This window comes from Vicugna pacos, chromosome 16, assembly GCF_048564905.1.
Source record: "Vicugna pacos chromosome 16, VicPac4, whole genome shotgun sequence".
Taxonomy (NCBI): domain Eukaryota; kingdom Metazoa; phylum Chordata; class Mammalia; order Artiodactyla; family Camelidae; genus Vicugna; species Vicugna pacos.
Genome location: NC_133002.1, coordinates 40,516,702 through 40,532,562, shown reverse-complemented (window position 1 = coordinate 40,532,562; position 15,861 = coordinate 40,516,702). Strand labels below are relative to the sequence as shown.

Sequence of the window (15,861 nt, the reverse complement as noted above, 5' to 3'; positions counted from 1 at the left end):
GATTTCCATTTGTTTTAGGAGTGTTCATCCTTCCCTCATCAAATGTGATTATAACTGCTTTAAAGTCTCTGTTTACTAATGATCACATCTGGGTCATCTTGGGGTTGTTATTTATTGAGTATCTTTTGTGCACTGTTGAGCTTTTCCTGTTTCTTTGCATGTCAAGTAATTTTGGAATATGTCCTGGACATTCTGAATATTATATTATGAGACTCTGGGTCCTGTTAAAAATCCTCTGAAGAATATTAATCTGAGTTTGTTTTTTTAATCAGAAAATCAACCCAATTAGGTTGAAGCCTCAGGTCCCAACCTGCCTGCTGAGCTATAGTCCCAGTGTCAGTTCAGTTCTCAAAGCCTTTCAAGTGCTATTTTGGGTTAGTTCCACATATGTGCAGCTCAGGAGTGGGCCCAGGACTTCAAATACAACTTAGGGGGTCCTAATCTCAAGCTTTCTCCTCTCTGTCATCTCTCCCCCTACCCCCTCACCTCCAGCTCCCAGAGGCCCCCTTTCCTGGTCTTCTGGTCAGAAATCTGAGGTCTTGGCCACCCTGTGCTGTTTCATGTCTCCCATGACTGGTCTACCTGCAGGGTGCAGTGGTGAGAGGAAAAAGAGAGAAACAAATAGCAGGAATCTCCCTCCCCATTTTGACCACAGGGACCCTTTTTCCTAGTTTCTCATTCCACAGAGAAAGATTTTCCTTCTCTCAGAGTTTTAGGTGCCTGCCTGGCTGCTGCGGCTACTGTGAGCACCCACCTCTGAGCCTGGATCTTGCCTTGGAGTAGGGCTGGGAAAAGGATTGAAAAAAAAAAAAAGGCCTTTCTTCCACTCTCTGTCCCCAAACAACGCCCTTCCCTGGCCTCTCACCGAAAAAGAGAGAGTTTCTTTGGGAGCTTTTTCTGTTCACACCTGCTGTGCGGTTCTGGGGTTTGAGCTACCTGAGTCTGGCCTGGAACATAGGCGAGAAAAATAAATCAGGGAATTTATAGTCACCATAGTCATCTAACTTCAAGATTGATTGTTTATTTTTGACTTCAAGTTTTACTTTTTCTTTCAGTTTGCCTGCTCCTCTCCACTTTTCAGAGGCGTCATGTAGTTGTTTTATGTGATCTGTCCAGAGCTTTTGCTGATACTCAGTGGAAGAGACCGAGTGCTGTGTACTGACTCCATCCTAACCTGAACCAGAGGTGTTTGGGATCTTGGCATTTCATTTAAAAATTTTGTCTATGAGCTTCATTTGGTATGCAAGTGAGAGACTTGTGCTTATCAACACATTTGAAATGACACATTTTCCTTTAAATATTCAAATTCTTAAGCAGAGGTCCTCTGGACCCAGTTTTCCTAGGTTAAAAGAGAACATAGTACAAATTTATTCTTTCTCTGGTCAGAGCAAGGCCCAAACTTGTGATAATGATCATAGTGATTATAACTATGTTAGTAGAAATGATAATAATTATCATTCCTGTGTTCAAATCCCAGCTCTGCCTCTTACTAGCTGTGTGACCTTGACCCTGAATGACAGCCTTCCTGAGCTATGGGAAGAAGGGTAGTATCTACTTCTGAGGTGGTTGTGAGTTCATGTGTGTGGAGTGCTTAGAGCCAGCTTGGCACAAAGGAGGAGTTACTGAGCATTTGTTTGATTAATAATTTAATGGCTAACATTTATTAGGCCCGCAGACTGAGCCAGCTTATCTCCCTTGTTCAGATAATGACTTGCTTGAGTCTGTCTGGCTTGCAGATGTCAAAATGAGGGAGGCGTGGGTGGCTGGGCACAGGCTCAGGGAAGATCTGGCTGGTGATCAGTCAGAGGGTGGCGGCAGTGAAGCGCTGAACATCTGAGCTGAGCTGGAAGAGATGCGACCCGGGGGAATGAGCGGAGAAAGGCAACAGAAATAGAAGGGGAAGCCTGGTAATTGAGTGGCCCAGAAAAGGAGAGATCAATATTTTACCACCAGGGAAACAACCAGTTTCCCCGGCAGCTAGCTCAGCGGCCCAGCTGTGTGTGTTTCAGCAAGGACAGCTGCTCCTGCAGCCCCCGCCAGGCCCGGGGTGCCCAGCCCTCCTCCCTGGGAGGACAGCCCGGCCCTGTGTGGTGTGTGGCCCAGCCCCCGGAGGGCCCAGCGCCAGGGGCCCTGGGTTCACCACCAAGACCCCTTGGGGTGGTTTTCTGCTGTACTCGCCGCCATGTGACCTTGAGCAAATCCCTTGCCTTCCCTGGAACATGGCTTCCCCGTTTGTAAAACCAAGGGCTGGGTCAGATGAACGCACCCCTGGGGGCTGCTGGCAAAAGGTTTCTGGTGTCCAGGAAGGTTAAGACTCTTGGTGATCCAGGTGAGAGGTTCCAGCTGTGGCGGGAAAAGCCCCTTCCATGCACGAGGGGACAGGAGTTGAAACACACTTTGGTGCAGACAGCCTGGCAAGAGCCTGCCACTGCGGAAGGCAATAGTGTTCAGAGGCCGATACTCGGGTCAGCGGGACCTGGGTCAGGAAGAATTACCACTGCAGGGACTGTCTCAGTGTCTTAGCCTCTTAGTGTCTGAGCCTCAGTTTCCTCAGCTGTAAAATGGGGGACTATGATAGTAGCTACTGTTAAGATTGTTCTGGGGGTCAGGTGAGACTAGTCTGACCAGAGTTCACAGCAAGACCTTGGTGAACACTGCCCGTCTTCTAAAGGGCTGCACAGCGGTTGACACGGCACATTCACACCCACTGCTTTCTGGAACCTCTGCTCTTTGAAGTGCCCAGTGCGAATCCCGGACTCACAGCGCAGGGGTGTTCCAGGGACTTTGCAGTAGCCCTGGGACCCCATCTATCTGCCTGTCATCAAGCACCCTGGCACCTCTGCTCCAGGTTGTCTTTCCATGGAGGCAGGGGATAGACAGCCTGGCCCACCGGTGTCTCCCAGCCCCAGAAAGTTCCGGACTCCATGGATCATGGAATCTGAACCCACAGCCTGCTGCCCCTTATGTGGATTTGAGGTTGGGTCTCCACATCAGCCACTCAACACTCGGTGGTGACTCTGCCCTTGACTCGCATCCAAGATAATTAATGCACAGCCCCTTGGAGAGGACTGTGGGGGTGAACACCAGGAGCCCCAGCCCATCCCCGCCTTCATAGACTCCCTGCAATGCCAGTGATGGGGAGGCAGGAGGAGAGGAGCCAGGGCATGAGCTGGGAGGGCAGGTGGGCTCCCCTTGGCCCTGCAGGTGGCACCTGGGCGTTGCTATTCTTGCCACATCATTGCCTGGCAGTGTCAGAGGCTGCGTGGCTGGGAGGGGTGGGGGGGTGAGGGGGGTGGGAAAAGCTGCAGTGCTGAGGAGGCGCCGGCCAGGGTAGGAGTTGACAGAGAGCCCCTTCCTCCTTCCCTGGAATTCCTCCAGCCTTTCCCTAGGGCTTGCTAAGTGCAAAGTTCAGGGGGGTCCCAGAGGCATGAGGCACAGCCTCTGTCCACGCCTCACCCCCAGACTCACACCCGAGTGGAAAAGCAGTGTCAGCAGTGTCAGAGGTACACACTCAGGAAGGGAGGAGGAATGCTCACGTATGGTTTTCCCTTGCTCACTGCTCATCCTTCAAAGACCACTGGGCGTGTCCCTATAATTGGAGGGGGCTTCAGACCCCTGCTGCAACTGCCTTGCTAGAAAAGTATCTTATGGGCATGCAGGAAGCATGATCCTGCAGATGGATGAACCCCCTAATATGGCTTGGACTTCAGAGCACGTGGTGGGCGATGTGGGTTGGAGGGTGTCTGCAGTGACAGTAGTAACAGGACAACAGTGTCAGTAATCCGTTCTCTGCGTGCTGTGCTCTAGTTTCCCAAGAGCTTTCACACCCACCACCTGTAACCCAGCTCCAGAGGAATCTGGGAAAGGGCTCATCTTTGCCCACCTGTGCTTGGGATACTGATGGTGATTATGGCAGGTGTGGGGAAGGGAGTGGGTGGTGCCTGGCCACCAGCCTGTGAGAGCACATGAGAGTGTGCACATGTGTGTCCATGTGACTGTGTGTGTGGTTAGCCAGAGGGGCCAGTAACTACCGCCATCAGCCCCCAGCAGAGAGCCCGGCATAGAGGGGGTGCCCAGTTGTTACCTGTTGAATGAATGTTTGCATGTGTGCCGTGGAGGGGCTGCCACTAAGTGACAGGTTGATTTAGAAGCAGGCTTCTGAAAAAAAATCAAGAAGCTGAATTTCAGGTATTGGAAATTTCAGGGTTGGTGGGGGGATGGGCTCCAATTAATTAGAAAAGATAGTTCTGACAAAATTGGCCATTGACCAAAATCAGGAAAAAAATAGCCAGAGCTCACAAGTTTGAAGTCAGTTTGCTCTGATCAAAGACTAAATTGAGACATCTTTACAGAGAACAGTATGGCAACTGTTATCAAATGTCTTAAAAACTTAGATGTCTTGTAGAACCATTTATTTTCATTTATTCAGCAGATTTATGAAGCTTCTATTATATGCTAGTAATGGTGGGAGCTACAAGGTATACAGTGGTGATTAAAACAGACATGATCTTTGACCTCAGGGAGCTTACTTTCTAGAGGGGAAGATACAAATTAATAAAATTATCATAAATGCATAATTACGTATTACAACAAACGATTTGAAGGAAAAGTGTAAAGTGCTACAAGACAGAATAGCAGTGGGGTAAGCCCTAATTTGATAGGAGTGGTCAGGACAGGCTTGTCTTGGGGAGAAACATTTCATAGAGGTACAAATGGAAACCTGAAGGATGAACAGACATTGCCAGATGATGGATGGAGCAGATGAGCATTTGAGATACTGAAAACAGCATATGCAAAGGCCCTGAGGCAGGAAAAAACCTTGGCTTGCTTGAAGAACTGACTGATGGCCCGTGTAACTAGAATGCAGTGAGTGATAGAAACAGAGGGAGGAGAGGGGAGGGTATAACTCAGTGGTTCAAACCCCAGTACTTCCATTTAAGAAAAAAAAAGTGACAGGAGGTTTGGCTAGAGGGGCCAGAGAACATAGGATGTCATAGGCCACGTTAGGGAATTTGGTGGGAAGGGAGGAAGGATGCATTCATGGAGTAGGATGTTTGAGTGAGTGATGTTGGAAAGACAAGCAACAGTGATGACTGGGTCCTCACCGTGGCCAGGGGACTTGGTGGCTGAGGTGGGATGTGGAAGGAAAGTTACTGGCAGCAGGAAGTCAAGGATCTGAAAGGCCAGGAATCTATGGGTCATCCACACAGCTGTAGAACCCCCACCCTCCAAAGATGAACTGTAATAGCAAAAAGTTGGAAATAACCAAAATGCCCAACTATTGGGGTGGTTAAGTAAATGATGGTATATCCACGGGGCAGAATATTTTATAACCACTAAAAATGAAGGTGGTACCCACCAGGCAGGGTGGGAAGGTACTTCTGATGTACTGGTGAGCAGGGGAGAACCTTTCCAGCATCAGGAATGACTGATTCCTTTGGGCTAAACCTTATTTATGAGGTTTTTTTTTTTTTGACACTTTTTATTGAAGTATAAGGTACAAATAGGACAGAAAAGTGCACTGGCCACAAGCAGACAGCTCAGTGAGTCTTCACTGTGTAGCCGGCACCTAGATCGAGACCTGGAAACGCCCCTGGTGTCTGCCTGCACAGCCCTGCAGATGGAGCTGCCGATTTTGACCATACTTGGTTTTGCCTTAAACTTCGATTTGTAATGAGTAATTTTAAAATAATGGACACAGATGTGACAAACTTATTTCCTCCCTGTAGACAAAGGGGAACTTGATCAAGGGTGTCTCAAAACTATAAAATATCAAAAAAAAAAAAAGAGGGGAGGGAGTTAAAATGATGTGTTTTAAAGAAGAGTGGGAAGAGGTGGGGTTTTGAGCCATTCTCTTTTCTAGAGTTTCGGTGATGAATTTGTATTTTGTATGAAAGAAACCACTAAGTGAAGATTGAGTGTTTGTTTTCTATGTGCCAGTCTTTGCAGGAGTGACTTGGAGACAGAAGCTCAGCCCAAACAAACCCATGTTCTGAGCACATGGTGACGGATTTGCTTTTCCTCTCTTGTGCTGTCTGTTGACCTCAGAACAAAGTGGTGCCACCGCTTTCTGGGGCTGACGCTGACCCAGGCTGAGGGGCAGAGGGCTAGAAGGGGACCGCTGGCATCCCCTTGGCTCAGTTGACAAGCCCTCCCTCCATCCTGGCCTCCCTGGCCAATCTCACCCCAGCTCTGGGAACCCACTGAGGTGTCTCTGGGGGTCTCACACTTGTCCCTCCTTCCTTCCCACAGGTAGAAAAACTCGTGAAGTATTTGGATCCCAACGACCTGGGGAGAATCAACTTCAAGGACTTTTGCAGAGGCGTGTTCGCCATGAAAGGTGAGATATTCTGGGGGAGGGGGTCCCAGGGGCTCCCCAGATCCTGTCCAGCTGGGGAGGCTGACATGGCTTGGATTGCATCTCCCATTCCTCTCTACGGGGTTCCCAGGAGCCCAGGATGAGTTCCAGAAGTGGGTTCTGCCCCCGACTCCCCAGGGGGGCCAAGGGGACAGGTCTGAGGCTCTCACAGCTGCCCCCACCATGGAGGGCCTGTGGGTATCTCTGAACCTCTGCCTTGGGGTCCCACCTCCAGAGCCAGGCTTGGTTGGACTGGCCGGACATCATTTCTGCCCTTCTGTTGTCTGTCTCCGTCCTGAGAAAGGCTCCCTCTTTGCTTTCCTTTCCTCTCTCGGCCTCCATCTCCCTCAAGGACAGTCAGGCTCCTGAGAGGTTTCCCAGGACATGGGACTTCCTGTTTTAAAACCAGGATGGCTCTGGGCAAACCTGGACCGAGCTGGTCCCCTCACCTCCCCCCCTGCCTCCCTTCCAAGTTTCCTTCCTTTGTTTCTTACCGCTCTCTCTTTCTAACTCCTCCTGCCTCCTCCCTTTCTTCCCTTTAAAGAGGGCAATATCGTAGAGGGGGTGGGTGGATAGAACACGTGCTTAGCGTGCACGGGGTCCCGGGTTCAATGCCCAGTACCTCCATTAAATAAATAAATAAGCAACATAAAATCCCCGCCTGTTCCCCCAATTCAAAGGCAGTTGTGAGAGACCCGCAGGAATCGAGTGTGGCCACTCTCAGTACTGCACTCTTTCTGGAGAAAGTGGTTCCGGTCACGAGCCTGTGGGGAGAACACAGTTGACGTCTGGGCACCCAGAGGCCCTCAGTTACTTTGATGGATGCTGTGTTTCCACGTCTGAGTGGGTCAGAGCAGGACGAAGCCTTCCCTGGGTGGCCGGGGGTGGGGGGGGGTCCCTCAGAGTCTGGGAGGGTGGGAAGGGAGCACAATTACTTCCACTGACATGAGGGGCAGAGAGAAGTGAGCTGAGAAGTTGGGGGGCCTGCTCACCGCAGCCCCAGTAAAGGTTTCTGAATGGAGTCGTCAGACTCAGCAGGGCCGCTGCTAACTGTGCCTGTCACGCGCCCGTGCTGGCACTCGGCAGGTTTGATCTCCTCTTTGCTGTTCTGAGACCAGTTCCTATGTGTGGAGGGTTCCCCCGACAGCAATCAACAAATCAAACCCACAGGGTGTCCGAGGAGAATTCAGCTCGATTCTGACACCATCTACCCAGAGACAGCGTCAGGTCCCACTAGTTAAGGGTTCAGTCCTACAGGACTACTCCCTCACCGCCACTTCAGACGCCAGTTACAAGCCCAGGCCACCTGCGCTTCTGACCAGCTGGCTACGAATCAGAGGTTCCCATGGCCCCCTCTTTGGATTGGATTAATTTGCTAGAGTGGCTGGCAGAACTCAGAGAAACATTTTTCTTACTAGATTTCCGGTTTCCTGTAAAAGGATATAACTCAGAGATGCCAGATGGAAGAGGTACACGGGGCAGGGTCTGGGTGCAGAGCTCCCGTGCCCTCTCCGAGGGCACCACTCTCCCCAGACCTCCACGTGTTCACCAACCCGGAAGCTCTCCAAACCCAGTCCTTCTGGGGTTTTGTGGAGACTGCATTCTAGTCACGATCAATCAAATCACTGCACATTGGCCATTGATTCTACCTCTAGGCCCTCCTTGGGGGTGGGACTGAAAGTTCCAGCCCTCTAATCACCTGGTTGGTTCTCCTGACAACCAGCCTCCATCCTTAGGTGGGTCCAAAAGTCACTTCTGTAATATAAAAATACCACCTTTTGTCACTCTCAACCCTTAGGAAATTCCAGGGATTTTTGGAGCTGTGAGTCAGGAACTGTGGATGAAGGCCAAATATGTATTTCTTATAAATCACAATATTACACCTCCTTTGTCCAATATGATTTGGAGGCATTTGCTCAGGGGAGGGGGCCACCTGTGTAATAAGTCAGCAAGAGGTGGAGCCTTCCTGAGCGTGGCTAGGTGTTGTGGAGTTTGCAGGGCTGCAGAGGGCCTCAGCCTCACAGCCTCAGAATGCATGTGTTAGGAGTCCCTGTGATCCAGGCAGGGAGTATGGTCTTATGTCCCTTCCTCCAGGAAGGCCTCCTTGATTATCTTTGTCTTCCCTCTGCATTTGGGAGTCATTCATCTGTGTGTTCCCTGTTGGGGTTAGTCCCAGTGGCAGAACGTCTGGAGGGCAAGGGCTTGAATCAGCTCCCTCTACTGATCCCTGGACTGGCTTCTCCATAGACTGGGTGCCCCATCTTTGCCTAGAATGAGCGGCTGGTGTCTTGGTGATGTGGGGCATCTGCCTTCCCGCAGACCTACCCTCCCAAGGCCGGTTCATCAGAGGCAGAGCTACCAGGCCGGGCTGAAGCTCTGCCCCTCACGGTCTGCCTGTCGTCCTTCTGCAGGGTGCGAGGAGTTGCTGAAGGACGTGCTGTCCGTGGAGAGCGCCGGGACGCTGCCCTGCGCACCCGAGATCCCGGACTGCGTGGAGCAGGTGAGCAGGGCGGCCTCCTGGGCAGGGGTGGGAGCCTCCCGCCGCCTATCTTGCCCTTCTTGGTCTTCTTGCCTTTGCTTCACCTTTCTGGTGTCAGGGAGACCCCAGAGCCCTCTCTGAGGGTCCTTTGGCTTTGAAGTCAAGGAATAGATTTTGGAACCAGTGCACTGCAGCCCCTTAGGAAGCCACAGCAGAGGGTGTGGGGGCTGGGGGTCCTCACAGAGCACCTTTACTCTGCCCTGTGATCCCAAGGGGAAACTGAGTCCCAGAAGGAAAGTGGTAGACTTGAGGTCAATAGCAAGCAGGGTAACAATTCTCTTTTCTTCGACACCAACTGGGTGTCTGGGAATTCAATTCACTTCTGACGCTACTGCCCAGAGTTAGTGCAGACCCCAGGGTCAGAGACTCAGTCCCACAAGACTTTGGGGACAGCCACAAAGGGGGTGCCCAGAAGGGCTGTGCACTTCTGTCAGGCCAACTACAAATGCGAGGGTTCCCACGACCCCCCTCAGGTTCAGTAGTTCACTAGAACAACTCACAGAGCTCAGGAAAACACTAGATTTACAATTATTGCTTATTATAAGGGACACAATTCAGGAAAGATGCCCAGGGCCAGGTATGGGGGAGGGGCCTCTCCAGGGCCACCACTTCTCAGCAAGCAGTGTGCTCACCAACCCAGAAACATTGGAGCTCATTGTTCTAGAGTTTCTAGGACCATCTCCAGCCCTCTCACCTCCTGGAGGTGGGGGTGGGCGGGCCTGAAAGCGCCTAATGTGGAATCACTGGTTTGGTCCTTCTGGTGACCAGCCCCCTCCTGAGGCCCCCCTGGGGGCCCCACCTGAGTCACCTCATTAGCATGGACTAAAGTGTGTTTGAAAGGGGCTCCTTATGAATAATCACAGTCACTCCTATCACTCAGGAAGTTCTCAAGACTTTAAAAGTTCTGCTCCTGGAAGTGGGACAAAGACCACAGTTTTACTGTTTTACTGTCATCATCACCTAATGGTTTTTTTATTAGAAAACTTGGACCATTTTTCCAAACCCTTGCAGCTGCATCCTACAGACAAATAGGTTAAGATGCCTGGGTTGACAGTCTAAGGGCCTTTCCGGCTGAGACACCCCAGAGCTGGAAGAGAATTATCTTGGTTTCTTATCCAGGCCAGCTCCGAAACCTCTGCCCCAACTCTGGTTGGTGCCTCATCTGGACCCCAAAATGACTATTTTCTATAGCTGAAGGAGGCCAGGACCCCAGAGTTACTTTGGCCAGTGGAGCACCTACCTATTGGAGTCCAGCTGGGTGGTGGGGTCAAGGCTGGGACTGGGTGAGGGGGTCCCTACAGAGGGTCATAATGCCCAGGGCTGCCCAGCAAAATGGTGTCAGAGAAGGCCAAGGCTCAAGGTGGCAGAGACCAAAGCCAGGCACCAGGTATAGGCCAGAGCCTCAAAAGTAGGGGTCAGGTGGTTGGACCCCAGGGTGCTGTGCCCTGGGATGAGTGAAGAGAGCTGGGCTCCAGGCAGGCACAGAGGCCAGCAGTGAGGGCTCTGGGCCTGCCTTGAGGACATAGGGTGAAGATGCATTTGGGCCTAACTCATGGGACCAGGACCAGAGCAGAGGACCCGGATACGGGACAAACACTGAGTGTCCCATGAGGTTTTGGGAGTGGACCCTTCGTGTATTGAACAGGAAGCAGGGTAAGGAGGTGGGTGATGGGGCCCTTCAGAACAGGGTCCACACCCCACTTCAGCCACTGATTAGCCCTGCAAACCCAGGCAAGTCACTCTCCACTCTTTTGAGCCTCAGTTTCCTCAGCTGTCAAAGGGGGCTTGCCTACCAGTCCTGTGAAAATTCAGTGAGAAAACAGATGGCTGATACGTGAGAATTGCCTTCCTCCACGTGTGGTGTCTGGGAGATGAGTGGGAGAAATGGTGCTGAAGTTGCAGTCTGCATCTTTCTTTTACCCTTGGATACCGGTGTTTCAAAATTACATCAAACTAAAAGCCGACTCGTGAGGGGCTGGAGGTCAGGGTGGAGCCCTGGCTGGGCTTCCCCACCAGGCAGCAGCACCAGGGCTGGGTCCGGTTCCTGCAGCCATGGGCTGCTTTCATGGCCTCCTAAGTAGGCCGTCCACACTGGCAGGTGGAGAAAAGGAGAGAAATAGTCCTGGAGGAGTCAGCCTCCAAGAGAGCACTCTTCTTTTTGAAGTAAGATGGTTTTTTCCAGAATACGAAATCTAGGGATTACAGAAAAGCAGAAAGATCAGGTCAGTCTAATCTCAGCAACCTTGTCGCCCCTCTCCTCTCCTCTCTCGGGACTTTTGGTGTGAGCCCCTCCCGGTGAAGTCTTTTCTGCCCTCCATGTAGGTCTGGGCCTTACAGGTGGCTCAGGTGGCCAGAGCCCAGCAAGGTGGCTGACGATCACTGGACACACTGCGCAGCCTTGTTTGTGAGCCCACTGGACAGGTGGGCAGTGTGGGTAATGGGGGTTCTGTTCCTCGCCATGGGCTCCTGAGTGCTGGCCAGCCTGCTAGGCCAGGGGGCTCCTATGGTGAGGGGCTGTGAAGGCCTGGAGGCCCCAGTTCCTGTGATGTGAATGAATCCTGTCGGGGGAGCTGAGGGGACCGACCTGGGGCAGGTCCTAATCCTGTAGGCTCTGCCCTCAGTGCCCTGCTGTGTCCCAGCTGTCCCCTAGGGGTCAGCTTGAGACCAGCCAAGCCAGAGGGACCCTGGCTTGTTACTTGGGTCTCCCAGGTGCCGCTCTCAGGGAGGGAAATCTGAGGAGTGGTTTAGGACCACTCAGGGATGACAGATGCCCTCAGGGTGAGGGGGAACCTTTGACATGAGCACGTGACAAGTGTCTTGGTTAAAGTAGTGAAACGCTTTGTGTTGCTGGTTGGTGAATGGCTGCAAACCCGGCATCCTGCGGACCCTGTCCCACTCCCTCCTCTCCCAGGCCCCTTGAACCCCTGCTGGGAGCTGCCACTGCAGGGGCTCTGGGCCTGCTGTCCAGACTTGCTGGCCTGTGCAAGTCCGTCTGGGTAGGTGCTCCCTGCACCCCACCTAGCTCTTGAAGTCACTGGCTATCACCCTGCCTGTGTCCTTAGAGCCTATGCCCCAGTACAAAAAGCCTCCTTTAATGGCTTGGTAAACCCAGCTGCTGGCGAGTTTCCCAATGCAGGAGATTTGAGTTCAGTCACAGGGGATGCTGGGTGTCCCTGGTGTCCATGGATCGGCGTCCCAAGGCTGAGGTCTCAGGAAACGTCCTGGGAGTCCCTCTGGAGGCTGGCCTGCTTGGTGGGCTGCCCACTGTTCTCCCTTTTTGCAGCCCCCAATCCAGATGGTCTCTGCGGGGTGGGGGCGTGGGCAGGTGCATTAGGGCCCCACCCTCAGGCCCCACAGCCCTCTGGGATCCCGGGCCCTTGGTGGTTCTCTGACATGGGCTGGTTAAGAGGGAACCCCATAAAATAAATAGGGTGTCAGGCCACCTTCTCCTCCTGTGTGACTGCCATCTCAGTGAACAGTGTCACCATCCACCCAGCCTCCAAGCCAGAAAGTCATCCTTGACACCCCACATCCAGCCAGCCTGAGTCCCCCAGGCCCCACTCACCCCTGTCCCTCCCCTACGGTGCCTCCCGGCTCCTTGTTGTCCCCAGCCTTTCTCTCTCCAGACCCGCATCCCACAGTTGCCTCCGAATCTTCCTAAGGAGCTGCTGGGATTGTGGCACCTTCCTCTGTGGCCCCTCATCACCAGTGGGATGAAATCAGCTCCTACCCACTTCTCCAGCCTCGTCTCTCACCACCTCACCTCTCACACCCTGAAACTGGTGACACCCAACTGCACCTTGATTACTGAAAAGGCCCTGTTCTCTCTTGCCTCCCAGACTTTGCACAAGGTTTGTCTTTCTCCTGGGATGTCCTCCCACTCACTGTCCCCGGGCTAACTTCTGCTCATCATTTAAGATGTATGTAGGTGCCCCCTTCTCCAGGAAGCCTCCCTGGTTCCCTCTGCCCCCGGCCTGCACTAGGACCTGCACCGAGCTTCCTTGGGGCCCTGTGCCCTCCATCATCACTACCTTAACCTCACCCTCCAGGACAGCTCCGTGTTCCCCACACAGTGACACCATTTTGGCCTGGTGGTACCAGAGCTTGAGCTGAGCGCATCTCCTTCACATCCAGCACGGGGTCCACAGCGAACATCCTCATCCACACTCCGCAGAGGGTTTCTCTTAAGTATTTCTAGGATTCAAAATCTAGAAATGGAATTGCAGTATCGAAGGGTATGCAGATTTTATTTTCTAATCGATGGGGCCAAAATTTTCTTCCAAAAAGACAGTACCAATTGTATCATCCAACAGTAGCTGAGAGTGCCCGATTCCTTACCCCTTTGCCAGTCCTGGAAGTTCTCCATCTGCGGGCAGCCCCCACCCCACTCTCCCCCCTTCCCTTCTCCTGCTAGGAGGAAACTTACTCTCGCTTTCATTTGTGTTGCCATTTGGGGTGAAGGAGACCAGCTTTCCTTATGTTCACTGGCCCTTAGGGTTTCTTCTTTTGTGAATTGCCTGTTCACAGTCTTTGCCCGTTTTCTGTTGGGCTGTTTCTCTTTTCCTTATCGATATATGCAAAATCTATTTATATTCTGTCAGCCTGTATGCATTTTGCTTGTATTTTAATTTTGTTTTTGGTGTCTTTTAGTGTATAGAATTTTCAAGCGTGGATGTAATCATTATCCAACCTTTTATGCCATTTATGTTTGTGTATGATTTTTGTGCCTTCTTTACCTCAAGGCTATAAACATATTATTCTCCTAATTTTTTTTCAAATACTTTTTAGACAAAAAGTGTTTATGCTTAGCTCTTTGATCCACCTGGAGCTTATTTTTCATTTTGGTGAGGATAATATTTTTATTTTCCAAATGCTACCAGCTGTTCACATACTTACTGTGAAATAGTCCCTCTTTCCACAGTTATTTGGAAGTTATACCCCTTTATTGTAAGCTAAGTTTCCTTATAACATGGGTCTCTTTCTGAACTCTGGTCTATTGTATTGATCTATTTGTCTACCTACTTCTGAGCCCAAAACTACAGTTTTACTATAAAACTACTGCTTTATACTGTAATATCTGATAAAATCTCCCCCATCATTCTTTATTTAAATAATTTCTTCATGTTATTCTTACTTATTTTCTCTTCCAGATTACTTTTTTTTTTTTTTGGTCAAAATCTGTTTAAAAGCCTACTAGACATTTTGGTTGAAATTTGTAAATTAATTGAAGGGAACTCAGTTTGGGGGGGGTTGTTTTTACCATATTGAATTCTCTCATCCATGAACATAGTATACCTCTTCGTTTATTCTGGACTTCTTTTATGCCCTTCAGGAAAGTTTTATGATTTCCTCAAATAGGTTTTGCACATGTCTTCATTGGGTGACTTTATTTAGAGTTTCTATTGCTGCTTTGTGTAGGATCTTTTTGCCATGATTTTTCTTATTGGTTATGGCTAGTGTTTAGGAGACCATTTGATTTTTGTTGTTGATCTTGTCATAACAGCCTTACTGAACTCCTTTATTAGTTCTGATAGTTCATTTACAAACTCTTCTCCAACCTGCTTAATCTGTATAACAAGGCAGCCATGTTATTTTTTTTCTGTGTAAATTTAAGTGGCTACATAATATTTCATTTCAAGAAGACAACTAAATTTATTTACTATATAAATATATAATTATTTACTACATAAAACTCAAATGTATATAGTTTCTTATTGTTGGGCACATATATGTATATTTTAAACCAATTTGGGGAATTCACAAAAGCAGTGTTATTCTTGTAGCTAAATCATTCCCCACAGCCGCAGTTGTCTTAGAGTAAGCCAGAGGTTGGCAAATGCCAGTTCTCATGAGCCAAATCTAGCAGCCTGTTTTTGTAAATAAAGTTTTATTGGAACACAGCCATGCCCATCTGCTCATGCTTAGATGGCTGTTTGCCCACCACAGTGGTGCAGTTGAGTGGCTGCTACAGAGCTGTGTGGCCCACAGAGCCTAACATATTTACTACCTGCCCTTTACACGAAAGGTTTGCCAACCTTTAAGATAAATTCTGATTGGTGGAAACTTTTATCAAAAGGATGCAAATCTTAACATTTCCAATACATCTGTCAAATTGCTTTCCGGAAAAGTTATCTCACTTACTCTCTCATCAGGATTGTGGTATATTCCTCCTACCCTTTGGGTCCTGGGAGTTCTGCTTTCTCAAATCTTTCTCATGTGAGAGGCAAAAGTTAGTTGCTCTTTGGAATTAAAGTATGGTTGAACTTTTGACATCGCACGTATTGGTCACTAGGGGTTCCTTCTTCATTCTTTGCCCACCTGCATTCTTCACCCTAGTTTCTGTGGATGTGTTCATTTCCATTGACTTAAAAGAACTAGAAATATTAACTTTCGACCATACATACAAGTATTTTTTCAGCTTGCCATTAAAAAAACTTGAAGTATAGACAGTTTACAATGTTGTGTTAGTTTCCGGTGTACAGCATAATGGTTCAGTTATACGTATATACATATATATTCTTTTTCAGTTTCTGGTGTACAGCATAATGGTTCAATTATATGTATATGTGTATATATATATATATATATATTCCTTTTCATATTCTTTTTCATTATAAGCTGTTAAATGGTTTAAAATATAGTTCCTTGTGCTATACTGTAGGACCTTGTTGTCTTATCTATTTTATATATAGTAGTTAGTATCTGCAAATCCCAAACTCCCAATTTTTCATTTATTTTTAACTTTGTTTACCACAGCAAATTAAAAAAAAAATTTAAGCCAACTCATTCATGTCTTCCGTTGTGGCTTCTGCCTTTGGTGTAAACTTTCCAACCCAAGACTGTGAAATGATTCTGTTTTTCATTTTCTTTTTTATGTTCAGTTGTTATGGTTAAAGCTTTGATCCACAGAATGAATTTTGATGTCTACAGTGAGGTAGGGGTCCAGTTTTCCTTTGTTTCTCCT

General features: G+C 49.4%; 1 protein-coding gene across 2 annotated transcripts in view; it reads left to right on the top strand.

Moving 5' to 3' along the window:
- RAB11FIP4 (RAB11 family interacting protein 4) overlaps nucleotides 1–15,861 on the top strand; it is a 101,724-nt gene that overhangs the window by 22,039 nt on the left and 63,824 nt on the right. For both annotated transcript variants that reach the window (XM_031685294.2, XM_072938960.1), the window contains exons 2-3: nucleotides 6,253–6,340; nucleotides 8,770–8,858. In XM_031685294.2, the coding sequence (XP_031541154.2) occupies nucleotides 6,253–6,340; nucleotides 8,770–8,858 (177 nt within the window). The remainder of the gene's footprint in view (nucleotides 1–6,252; nucleotides 6,341–8,769; nucleotides 8,859–15,861) is intronic.